This window comes from Ipomoea triloba, chromosome 9 (assembly GCF_003576645.1).
Source record: "Ipomoea triloba cultivar NCNSP0323 chromosome 9, ASM357664v1".
Classification (NCBI taxonomy): domain Eukaryota; kingdom Viridiplantae; phylum Streptophyta; class Magnoliopsida; order Solanales; family Convolvulaceae; genus Ipomoea; species Ipomoea triloba.
Window position 1 is genome coordinate 5,988,695 of NC_044924.1, and position 12,193 is coordinate 6,000,887.

The 12,193-nt window shown below is 33.2% G+C and overlaps 3 protein-coding genes across 3 annotated transcripts in view; 1 reads left to right on the plus strand and 2 right to left on the minus strand.

Moving 5' to 3' along the window:
• Window positions 1-2,317, plus strand: part of LOC116030035 (peptidyl-prolyl cis-trans isomerase PASTICCINO1) — a 6,980-nt gene extending 4,663 nt beyond the window's left edge. The window contains exons 13-20 of the mRNA XM_031272130.1: window positions 127-196; window positions 358-417; window positions 702-758; window positions 876-944; window positions 1,136-1,213; window positions 1,451-1,552; window positions 1,644-1,715; window positions 1,801-2,317. Coding sequence (XP_031127990.1) covers window positions 127-196; window positions 358-417; window positions 702-758; window positions 876-944; window positions 1,136-1,213; window positions 1,451-1,552; window positions 1,644-1,715; window positions 1,801-2,064 — 772 coding nt within the window. The 3' untranslated portion in view covers window positions 2,065-2,317. The remainder of the gene's footprint in view (window positions 1-126; window positions 197-357; window positions 418-701; window positions 759-875; window positions 945-1,135; window positions 1,214-1,450; window positions 1,553-1,643; window positions 1,716-1,800) is intronic.
• Window positions 2,318-2,379: 62 nt separating this feature from the next.
• On the minus strand, window positions 2,380-3,225 carry LOC116030036 (copper transporter 1-like). Its single transcript, XM_031272131.1, has 2 exons — window positions 3,093-3,225; window positions 2,380-2,968 (listed from the first exon to the last, which is right to left on the minus strand). Exon 2 carries the CDS (start codon window positions 2,956-2,958, stop codon window positions 2,545-2,547), a length of 414 nt encoding a protein of 137 aa, XP_031127991.1. The 5' UTR covers window positions 2,959-2,968; window positions 3,093-3,225; the 3' UTR covers window positions 2,380-2,544.
• A 440-nt stretch (window positions 3,226-3,665) lies between these two features.
• Window positions 3,666-4,425, minus strand: LOC116030893 (copper transporter 2). Its single transcript, XM_031273257.1, has one exon. It carries the CDS (start codon window positions 4,217-4,219, stop codon window positions 3,800-3,802), a length of 420 nt encoding a protein of 139 aa, XP_031129117.1. The 5' UTR covers window positions 4,220-4,425; the 3' UTR covers window positions 3,666-3,799.
• Window positions 4,426-12,193: the final 7,768 nt, after the last annotated feature.

The following is a 12,193-nucleotide window of genomic DNA, read 5'->3' on the forward strand; positions in this document are numbered from 1 at the left end:
TTTTTTTTTTTTTTTTTTTTTTTTTTTTTTTTTTTTTTTTTTTTCAATCATCACGTTATTTGACAACCTCATATTGTTAAACTTTGTACTGATGACATTATTCAAATTCGTCTATAATATGATCAGGCCTGCTAATGTTCCTGAAGGTGCCTATGTCCAGTGGGAAATTGAACTTCTAGATTTTAATACACAGAAGGTAATAGAGCCAACTACCAACGATTAGCTACTAATTAGGCAAAGGGGAAGCACTGTGCTGCACTGGCAATGGAGGGGAATGCTTTATCTGCTCTGTAATTTAGTGTTATTTATTCTGTTTGCTTATATTGATATTTCTCATGCATGCAATAATTGTTACAGGATTGGACTGGCTTCGATTTTAGAGAAATAATGGAAGATGTTGAGAAGATTAAAGGCACGGTATATATTAGATGACAGTTTGGAGGAATCACAAGCCAAAATACCTTCTGAACTATCCACTTCTCTCTTCCCTCCTCTGTATCTGTATTTATCTGTAATGACCCACATGTAGGAGAGGTTTCTGTTTGTTAGGAATTCTTCCATTGTCCTGATATGTTCTCCTTCCATTTGCATTTGTGCTTCTATTTTTAGTTAGTAAATTCAAAGGTTGCCCTATGGGAACTGAGATTGTTCTCTGAGATAATCCTTCAATGGACACTCATCTGTTGTAATTTCTTTTACAGGGAAACAGGCTGTTTAAGGAAGGAAAGTTTGAACTTGCAAAGGCAAAATATGAGAAGGCATGTACTATTCTTACTTCCAAGTTTGTTGGAATCCAATAAAAATTCCATTCAAGTTTCACAATCTGCCCCTTAAAGTTTCAATCTATGTTGGAATTTATTTTATTTGTTTTACAGGTTCTTCGTGAATTTAATCATGTTCATCCTCAAGATGATGAAGAGGGAAAGGAATTCTCTGAAACCAGGGTATATAATTTTAACAGGAATACTGAAATTAAAAATTTTCTTCATCTGCTGACATATCTTTTAGCTAGTTAAAGAATGAAAGGTCACTATTAACAGTTTGACTAATGTCATTATGCACCTGTGTGCTAGTCGCATTTTTTATTCTTCTAAACCCATTTTTCCTCTGTAATGTGCATTGTTTTGGTATGTAGAATTTGTTGCATCTTAATGTTGCTGCCTGCTATCTGAAGATGGGAGAGCACAGAAAGTCAATAGAGGCATGTAATAAGGTAACGGCAACCTGATTCAGACTATAATACAGTAGTGTACAACATGTGGTTGCATCTGTCTGCACCACTCTTGGAATTCATTCCTTTACTCTTCATACCCAGCTTCTGTGAAGCATATGAGCAGCTATTAATATCAGTATATGCTATTTCCTCATTCTTTGATTTATATACTGAACCATTTTGTATGTAATTGAAGGGTGCGTCTCTAGCTTAATATAATTGATGTTTCTGATTCAGGTGTTAGATGCGAATCCTGTTCATGTCAAAGCATTTTATCGACGTGGAATGGCTTACATGGCAGGTGGAGATTTTCAGGAAGCAAGGGATGATTTTAACAAGGTAAGTATTCTAGTTCTGGCCGGCCACATACTGGCTTCATTGCTGAGTTGAGCAACCATATGATGGAACATTTACAATGTTTTGAATTTAGATGATGAGCATTGACAAGTCATCTGAGACAACCGCGAAGGCAGCTCTCATGAAACTAAAAAAGGAGGAACAGGTGAGCGGGATTGTGGTGTTTAAACACACTCTTTTCCCATTCAAGAGTGGATTTATCGTTCTAATTTCCAATATTTGATGAGCAGGAAGTCCACAGAAGAGCTCGTAAGCAATTTAAAGGGCTGTTTGACAAAAGACCTGGAGAAATCGCAGAAGTTGATACCAGCGAAACCGATGCCATGGATGCAAATGCAAGTGAAAATCACGAAGACAACAACGAAACCAGAGGCTTACTTACCACTGAAGATAGTATGAATGAGACAGATGCGGTTCCACCTGGCACGAGTATTTTGTCCAAGCTTAGAAGGCTCTTTGCATCTTTTGGCCTAAACAGATGTGCCATCTTGTGAGTGGGCTTTAGGCCAGCTGAATTGCCCTTGTTATGACTCCTCAACACGTCAAAGTGCGTGGGTAGTTTTCTTACTTTTCTGTCATCATTCATGGTGAAAAAAGCTCGAATCTGTAAACTCCCACACACTACCTTTTTTGAACCAATGGAACTTGGAAATCACAGAATAACAGAAATAAAAACTCAAATTATGTGTCCCGGTACTCTTTTTCTAATTGAAAAGATATGCGCTATAGTGCTTAATATTCTTGAAATTTATTACTTTCTCAGATCTGCTTCACTTATTATATTGCTAATTACTCGGGAGTTACTGCACTTTAACTGTCATTCTTGCTTTATATTGCCTTTAATCACAAAATTAACTTTATTACAACACCTGGAACTGGGATCATTACTACATTAACGTAAAAACATATATGCAGATCAGAGGAATAAAGCACAGATACTTGAATTGTATGTGGAAGCTAAGTTTTAACAAACGTCAGACTTTAGGAATGGTGTCGGGAGCACTTTGTCGGAGCGCACGGAACTTGACAGCAAAATAGCCGAAAGCATGGCCGGCCACCACAACTATAAACACTCCGAGGTTAAACGACATGATTGAGAGCATAACCAGGTAAGCCAGCGCGATGCGAAGCGCATAAACGCCGGTCTGAGTCAAAGCACCAACCGCCGGAGTCGTAGCCCGGTTGACCGCCGCAGTAACCGACAAGATCTCGATGGAGAATGCTAGAAAGAACACAAAGACCAAGGCGAGTACGTACATTCCGAGGTTGTTGTCGGGCCATCCTTTGAACAGAATTGTCACGTTCTTACCCCAGAAGAAGCTCTGGTGCATGGCGTTCATCATGTTCATCCCACCGCCACTGTACATTGATCCCGGCGTCATGATCATCGGAAATATTCTGGAGAACAACAAGAAGATGAAGAAGAAGAAGGTGAAAGATTAACGGACAGTACAGTATAAATAACTACAATGAACCTAGCTAATTACATTACAATAATAATTAAAAGGAAAGGCCAAAGTACGTTAGTTGACTTCTGCTATAACTTCGCTTGTTTTGGACTTGAATTCTCCGCCCGGTATATATCGTTGTCGAATTATTTAGTCACGATGAAACGCATTGATTGGGACGCTTATATTGTTTCACTTGGAATCGTTTTTCTTGTCAATATTTTTCTTTGTTCGATGATCATATATATCGGATCGATCACATGGTTTGGTTGTGCTGTCCAATCTCCAACGCATGCAGTGTCATAACTCATAACGAACATAATTCTCTAATATGCTAGCTTGCTTGGGTTTGATACTTTGATTGTATGCTGTAGCTCTATAATTCATATTAACTTTATTGCTGAATTATTCAACTACATTATTGCTATTAATATCAAATCAAAACACCATAAATATTACTACGGCTACGAACAGCCCACCAATGTGATATGACTTATGAAGATTGGATAGGTTTAAGGGTATTTGGTAATATCTGTTAGCTTATTAAGTTAGTGAGCTTGATTAGTTGATAACATTAATTAATTGTAAAAAGATATTTGATAAATTAATTGTTAACTGAGTCAAAATCACCAAAATGATTATACACATTAAAATGAACAAATTTTCATATAATTTCGCAAAACACAACCCAAAATAAAAGATTAATTAATTTATTTCATTGCACACTTGCAGCCCAATCAGAAACCCAGAAGCCCATTAACCAAACGACAACTCCGAATCTTTAGGGCGCCTTTTTGAAGAGTGGGCTTCCGAAAACGACATACCCAACGGCATGCCCCACGGCCGCCGTGATAAAAACGCCACCGTTGTACGACATAACCGCCAGCATCACCATGTACGCAAATCCGGCGCGAATCGCGTGAATCCCGGACTGGAAGGCCACCGCCGCCACCCGGTTGGATCCGGGTTTAACCAAGTTGAGATTGGACAGAAACTCCACCATAACCGCCAGCACAAAAACCACAATCAAGCTCAGAGCGTACATCCCGGAGCTCCGGCCGGGCCAACCCGGGAAGAGAAACTCAACGTTTTTTCCCCAGTAGAAAGAGTGGTGCCAGAACAGCGATTTCGAGTGCCCCGTCGTCGGCGGCGGCGGCGCGTTGGAGTTGTGGTGGATTGGGAGGAGATAGGAAGGGTCCATTCAAAGAAGCGAGGGAGTTTGGGGAATGGGAATGTGGGGGAGGAGAAAAGGGTTTAAGGAGGGAGTGTGAAAGTGTAAAGGGGAAGAGAATGGAAGGGGAGACCGAAAATGGAGATTCCATGTGCCGAGTGAAAGAGGTACAGAAGGCATTTTTCTTTTTTCTTTCTCTTTAGTCAGAAGGGAATATTGCGGCATCACTAGTTCGCAAGCAATCTCAACGCACATTCTTAATTCAACTCCCTCCCGTGGGTCCAAACCGCATTCGCCGATTTAGGCGGTGGACGGCTTCTGGACTTTTTCCGGCATCTCCTTGGACAAGATCACCGCCACCACCCACCGCCTTCCCCGCCCGATTTGGATAGTTGTTATACTAGGAATCATGATTCATATCGCATCGTGTACATGATTCAAAAATTTTATACAGTTAATAATTTTTTTATTGTAAATAAATAAAAAACGTATGACATGATAATTAAAGACATATAATATGATATTTTATGTGCATGTAATTAATTAATTTTGTATTTTTATTTAATAGTTTATGCGTCTGCAATTATTATGTTATATGTCTGTAATTACAGTATTTTGTACTTTCAATTTGTATATAAGTATAAAAATTATTAATTGTTAATATAGAATTTGAATATTATTTTGGACCAGAATTTACAATGCAAAATAAATCATGTCTATGGTATAATTTGATGACAAATTATTTTGTAGGGTCTCAAATACACAATCTACATATTAAATATTCACAATTCAAATTGAGAACATTCAATATATTACAGTAGGTAAATGGACACGGGTCTAACTATTGATAGCTTGAGGCTTCTGAAATCTTGGGCCATTATTTTGGCCTAATTCTGTTTTTTTTTTTGGGTGGTTACTACATTGGTATTCACATTTCTCTATGAAGGCCCAATGAGCCTGAGCCACCTTTTGGAAGCCCAATATATTCCCACAAAGTTTCTTTGGAAAGTCTACTGGGATCAAAGAAGGCCCATCATGACCACCCATCTATTTAGCTCCATTTTTGCCTTTCAATTTTGCCCATGCAAATTTTATACGCCATTCAAAATTCGTTTATTTATGATGCTCAATGAAAATTGATTGAAAATTTATGTCCATTTTTTTTAGTGAAACGTATAATCTTATTATTGTGAACGCACATAAATATGCGGTAACAACAGTTGTGACCATTAATTTATCAGATAATTAATTTGGTAATCACAATGTTCTAAGTTCAATTATAGATTGAGTTAGTTAACTATGAGTAATCTAGGCTGATTTATCTTATTGCGGTCTTTTGCTGGTTAGGGTCACAAAGTAGATTTTATTAAAAACACACATTTTAATCGTGGTTGCGGACTTTCCCCTAAATTAAAGTTGTAACCAATTACTCCGTACTTCATTAATTGGGTGTAACTTAGTTTTGCAAAACCTTAACGTCATCTAATTTGGTAGTTTGTTGTTACATTTGTTATAAATCAAGATTGGCAACATTTAGTAATTAGCACGACATTGAAATTTCATAATTAAAGACAAAGTACAACCTATGTGTAACAATCAAACCTCTGCAGCTCACTAATAAGGTTATAAGTATGATACTTAAAAAGTGTTTGCTTTAAGAAAATATTTCCTCCTAAGTATACACAGAAAGTAAATGATCCCTATCTCGTAGTTGCACCCATTGATTACACATGGATATGCATGCTTCAACTTCAAGCAATTTGCACTTATTACTCATCAACATGTAGGGTAAATCATAAATGAAAGTTGCATTGATATACAATACACGAGGGGCAAACTTTCACCCACTCCATCACCCAACTTTATTTTGTCTATGCCAAAGATTCATTCTTAGCTAATTTATTTAACAAAAGAGTAAAGGTTCTTCAACTTGGAAATTCTATAAACCTACATCCCTGACTCACTTATTGATTATTGGTCCACCAACAATCTCGATCTACCCTTATTTAAAGAATTAGTAAAATATATTTTTTGCATTGTGCAGATGTATAAACACTGAAAAAAAAAGTAGTAATAAAACTATCAAGAAAAAAAGAACAATAGAAATAACTAATATATACTTCAAGAAGACATGTAAGTTCGAAAGGACAACGTGCATCCGTTCTTGAGTTTTCCTTTTGCACGTCATAAGTTTCACGCATTCTTGAATGCACTTTTACATCTCATAAGATATAGTTAATTTGTAGTTTTGCGTAATTCTTGTTCTCATTTGACCTGATCTATTTCCTAAATTCAGAAAGAATGGCAATGCATACAAGAAAGTAAATACAATATATAAGTTAAAATGTAACTTATTACAACAAACATATTCTTTATCCATGTTAATTAAAACCTTGTTACTATCATTGATTTTTACATAATTAATAATTTAGATTAAAAAATATATATCAATTGATATGCTATCAATTATAATTCTTTTATGTTTTTAAAAAATTACAATTCTTTTCGGACTAGTAATAGACCTCAAGAAGCTCAAGGTTAAATTATGTTATGACTTAAACATGATGACCTAGTAAACAAAAAGAGGGCTTATTACTATAAAATTATTGTTTTAAAACCATATATTTATCGTACAAATTAAATTAAAGTAATTAATATTTATCGTTGAACCTAAGCTGATGCCTGATATATAGTTACGTATATGAATATAATTTGGATAATTCATACTGATGGTATGCCAACGGGGACAGGAAAGCAGTCCAAGATTGGAAGAATAGTATAAACAAGAAAGCCAAAAAGAAACCAAAAGATGATAAAGAGAAAAAAATTAAATGATGGATGATTTCACATAATAATAATAATTAAGAGGCCAGCGTGCGACAGATTTTCCCCCAATCTTTTGTACCGTTTAGCCTTCTTTCTTCTTCATGGTTTGTCCCACGTTGTCACAATGGAATTTCGCAAAGTAACAATATCTTTATTTAATTTATTCTTAATTTTCTATATATATATATATATATATATATGAAAATTTTAATTCGGGACAATCCGAATTAATTAACCTGACTAAATAAAGGGCAAGACCCAAACTAATTAACCCGATTAAATAATGGACAAGAAACGTAAATGACAAAGAAAATGTTCGAAAGGCGTAAGATAGTTTTAGAATTGTAAAAATTGTTAAAATGATTACAAGTAATGTAATGACAAGACATATAGGATGTCATAACAAGACAAACACAAGACTATTTATACAAAATATATCCAAGCAACGATACACGCGATTCAAGCACGGCCTGTATGGAATGCACGGTTAGAACCCCGTTGACTGTGTTGCACTAACCTACCCCAACTGGCCAAGTGGGGCTGACCCGACCCATTAGTCAGGGTCAAACCACCTTGGCTTGGCCTTAAGGACAGCCTTTCCCTTCTTTCTCTTCATATATATATGGAGACGAAAAAGGGTCCTTCTTTGAACCTTCTTTCTTTCCAAATCTAGAGACAAAGAAGTAGGCAAGAAGAAGATGGCAACTGTGGTTGCGCCTTTGTTTTTTTTTTTTTTCTTTTTTTTTTCTTTTTCCTTTTTAAATATTACGAGTAACTTATTATTATTATTATTTATTTAAAAAATGTTACGTTAGTTGCCTGCCACATAGGACATTACCAACATTTACCATAAATTAATCGATTCTTGTCTGAATACACGAAAATAACTAGTTGTTGATAAACTTAATTGCAACTTTTAGAAGTTTATGGGTTTAATTAACTTCTCTTATAAAAGTTTAGAAGTCTATTGACTACTACTACTACTAAAGTTTATTGAGTACTACTATATTTTAATATAAAGAACAAAATAGTCACTATCCTTTGCTTAATTTTTAGTATTTTTCTCATTTTTTTTTATCTTACGGCACATATTATCTCACTACTATAGTACTGTAAGATTAATTTTAATTTCAATTTTTTTGAAAACAATTTTAATTTCAATTCAAATCACATTAACAAAGTTTGACTTACTCAATTGGAAGTTTCTTATACTATATATGTTATTTACAACTACGAGTTGGGTTGGGCTCTGAATTTCTAATAAAAGAAAAGGAAAATTGGTCACCGATTTGATGAACATTGACCAAATTAAAGAACTAAGCATAAATAGTTGAATTATTTTGTTGAACTAAATTAAACAATTAAAACGTTAGGTTGGTGCAGGTTTTACACGCTCAGTGGCCATTACTTGAGTGCAATGTATGCCGCAGCATTATTACAAATTCAACACCATGCATTTGCACGATCGGAGCCACGAAAAGTTAATACCACAATAATTGATATCTCAAAATTTTAAATAATAATAATAATAATAATAATAATAATAATAAAGGCTTATGATCACAACGAGTGATTTACTCATCATACATACACTATAAAATAGTAGTTGTGAATATCCATCGTATAAAAAATAACAACACTACTCTTTTGGGTCTTTTCTTATGAAATTTTTTTCCAAAAGCATTTATGAACAGACAGGTTAGGTATATCATATAATGTACCGTATAGCTTGCTTATTTAATAATGATATTTATTGTGTTTGTCATTTGGGCGTGGGTAATTTTACAGACATAAATTGCTTCAATATCAATCAATGTACGTATATACCTAGGGATGTCTGTACATGTACCTTATCAATAATGTTTTAACTGCCATGCATAATAAGTAATGAATAATACAAAATAATTTCAATAATTTGTTATGATGAGTAAATACTAGTAACCACAAAAGTTAGCTCAAGTTGATCGGATAATTGACTTTCACAATGCTCAAAGTTCAACTCGGATCACCAGCCTCTTTGAGCAATCTATCGACATTTTATGTTTGAGCCAATCAATTATATATAATCCAAAACACACTTTTAAATAATGACCACGAATTTTTCGTAAATCAATATTTAAAAGTTAACACGTATGGTTGGATGGTCGTGCACTCTTATTGTTAAGAGAGGTCGGGAGTTTAAAATCCCCTCTCGTATTGGGAAAATTATACCATGGACTATGATCTACCTTGCATTTGTACAAGCAGTTGATATATTATGTACTGTATAATTGTTTATGTACCTGTAAATAAATTGAAGGCACATCACATTGTAATTATAAACACATAACATGATAACTACAGATACATACATTATTAATTGCAGCTTACATAATATGTTAACTAGCATCGTCTTATGTGTCTACAATTAACATATTATGTAGCTACTATACAATTAACAATTTATAAGGTGCTTGTAGTTGTATATGTAATTACCATGTTATGTGCCTTCAATTTGTTTATATATATGTATAGAAATTGTTGGCTGTAGTGCATAACGTATTAACTCAGTCACATAATTTTTTTACCATAACTCACAATGCAATATGAACCCTGGTGGTATAACAATTACTCATATTGATAAATCAATATGGCTAGTACTTTATACCTTAATTAGTTTGACTCAATGTGAATAGAGATTAATATGAGTATAATACAAATTTAACGATATTTCTTATAATTAGAGTCTACTCAGATCATAACATTTCGTTCTTTTATTTTATTTTATTATTAAGGTTAACCCGCCATAACCCGGGAGATTTTGATTCAATCACGACATTAAAGACTCGAAAAGATTCTTTATTCATTGAAAGAATGGAAGCCACCTCATATGCACATATTATATATTCTCATCAATATAGCAAACTAACCTAACCGGGAAAAGTGGCTTTTCAGACTTGAATGGGGCTTCGGTGCAGGCAATAAACATTTCGGGATAAGTTATATTTTGTAAATTAAAGTTTAGATTTAAATTCGATTAGTTTTTTTTAGTAATTGTATGTATACAATAAATAGTTGTATTTAGTATTGTCTTGAAAAAAAAAAGATATTATTTTGTCATCATTTCTTATTTCTTATCCATTGAAAGAATGGAAGCCACCTCATATGCTCTTAACTTTTTGATGATTTTAATTAGCTAGGCCCAAGACAATTCCATTTCGTAATTCATATATATAGTAACTTTAGTGGTGTCGTTATTCCTATGCAATTAGAAACAACGCTAGTATTATAAATACATAATCTCACATGTACATAATAGGTTAACAATAAGTATATAATTTGTTAACTATAAATTTATAAAATCAATATCTTAAGTTCATAAATAGTGCCATTTTTTTCGCGTAATTAAAAACAAATGTTAGTACTACAAGTATATAATATTAATAGTACAGTGTAAATACTCTTGGGTATATGTATTTATTACAATTATAAGTTTATGCATATACAGACAGATAACGCGTTATGTACTTACTGCAAAGTGAATATTAACCGAAAAAAAAAAATTCATTCTAATTTAAACAAAAAGATGTGATTTTAAAATGAGATCCATAATATACATAATAGATCATAATCCACCATATATTTTGCTCTCACTCTACCATTATATTTTCATGATCAAAATCCGGATCCATGGCCAAGTCCAAGCATTCCAGTGGACCCATATATACTCTCAATTATTTCTATTATTTGTTTCATTGGTGCCAAAAGCATTTAATCCATTCATAATCAGACAAACAGGAAAAAAATAAAAATAAATAAATATATAAAGCCATTGTCTTTGTGTTTTTTCTTCCTTTGAAGTTCCAATGCATGTCCTATAGTCAATGGATTATTAAACCGTACCAAAAAAAATGTTTTTTTTTGTTCCTCTAATCAAACAAATATTTTTTTCATCATTAAATATATGTCATTGTTTATTTGTTTAATGATTAAAGAAAGATAAAATGAAGAATTAGTCCGTGCTACTGTGGCACATGAAAGAACGTGAAGTGGGTATTTTGTATTTCTGACGAAAATGGCATTCAGGAAATGCTTTTCACCCTGTTGCGACGAAAAGTCCAAAAGAAACAGCATGACGATGACTTTGGGTTTAGAAGATCAGATAATAAAACAAATGGACAAGACATAACAAACAGTGTAATCCTCAAATTTTCAACAATTCATTCACACATCAATAATCTCGAAACGCAACCAGTTTGATTGGTGTGAGTGACCATACACTCTTGTTCTTTAAAAAAGTTAGAGTTTGAACCCTTATTGTATAGAAAAATCAATCTGACTAACATTTTGTCTTTTAATTAGACCGGTTCGATGCGAACGTAAATTAGTCTGAATATAGTACAACTTACGGATTTAAAAATGACTCGTATAATTAGGGCATGCTCAGGACGCCTAATGGTCTAACCGAATAATCTCGAAAGGCTCCGAAGTAGCCTGGTTAGTAGAGTAGGATCCTCATTTAAAAATGCAGTTATAAGTTCAAAATGAATCTTGCCATGAACGTTATACAGGGTTAAGTTTGGACTTGAACAACTTATATGTAAAAATGTATAATTTGATATTGAATATCAAAACTGGATTGATTCGATTTATTTTATTAAGGCAGATTCATAAAAACCAATCAAACCATAATATAGGGGGAAATCATAAAACTGAGTTATAAAAAATTCAAAATTATTTAATTTGTACGAACAACAACAAACCCACTTCCCATCCAAGTTCACACGAATTCATGGTCGAGTGTTTTCATGTTTTGTTAGTCATTTCTCACTAATAAGCCAAATTTAAACAAATTAGTTAGAATTATTTGTTACATGTTAAATCTAATAACAACTATATTATAATTAAAGTTATTTATAATATGTTAAAAGTATGAATACATTTATATTTACAGTTTATGCTAAACAAACAAATTACACTATATAGTTTTTCAAATTTTGTGTATAAGATTTTTATATCTAAGCATATACTAATATTATTGGAAGTACACTTAGAAAAAAATTTACATTTGTAATTCTTAAATTATAAGGTAATAATAGTCTTGTCAATTGTGTAATATGAGTCACTATTCGTAATTTACAAGTTGTATAATTATGAATAATTTTATCTCTAATTTATCTCTTTCTCCATATATGGTAC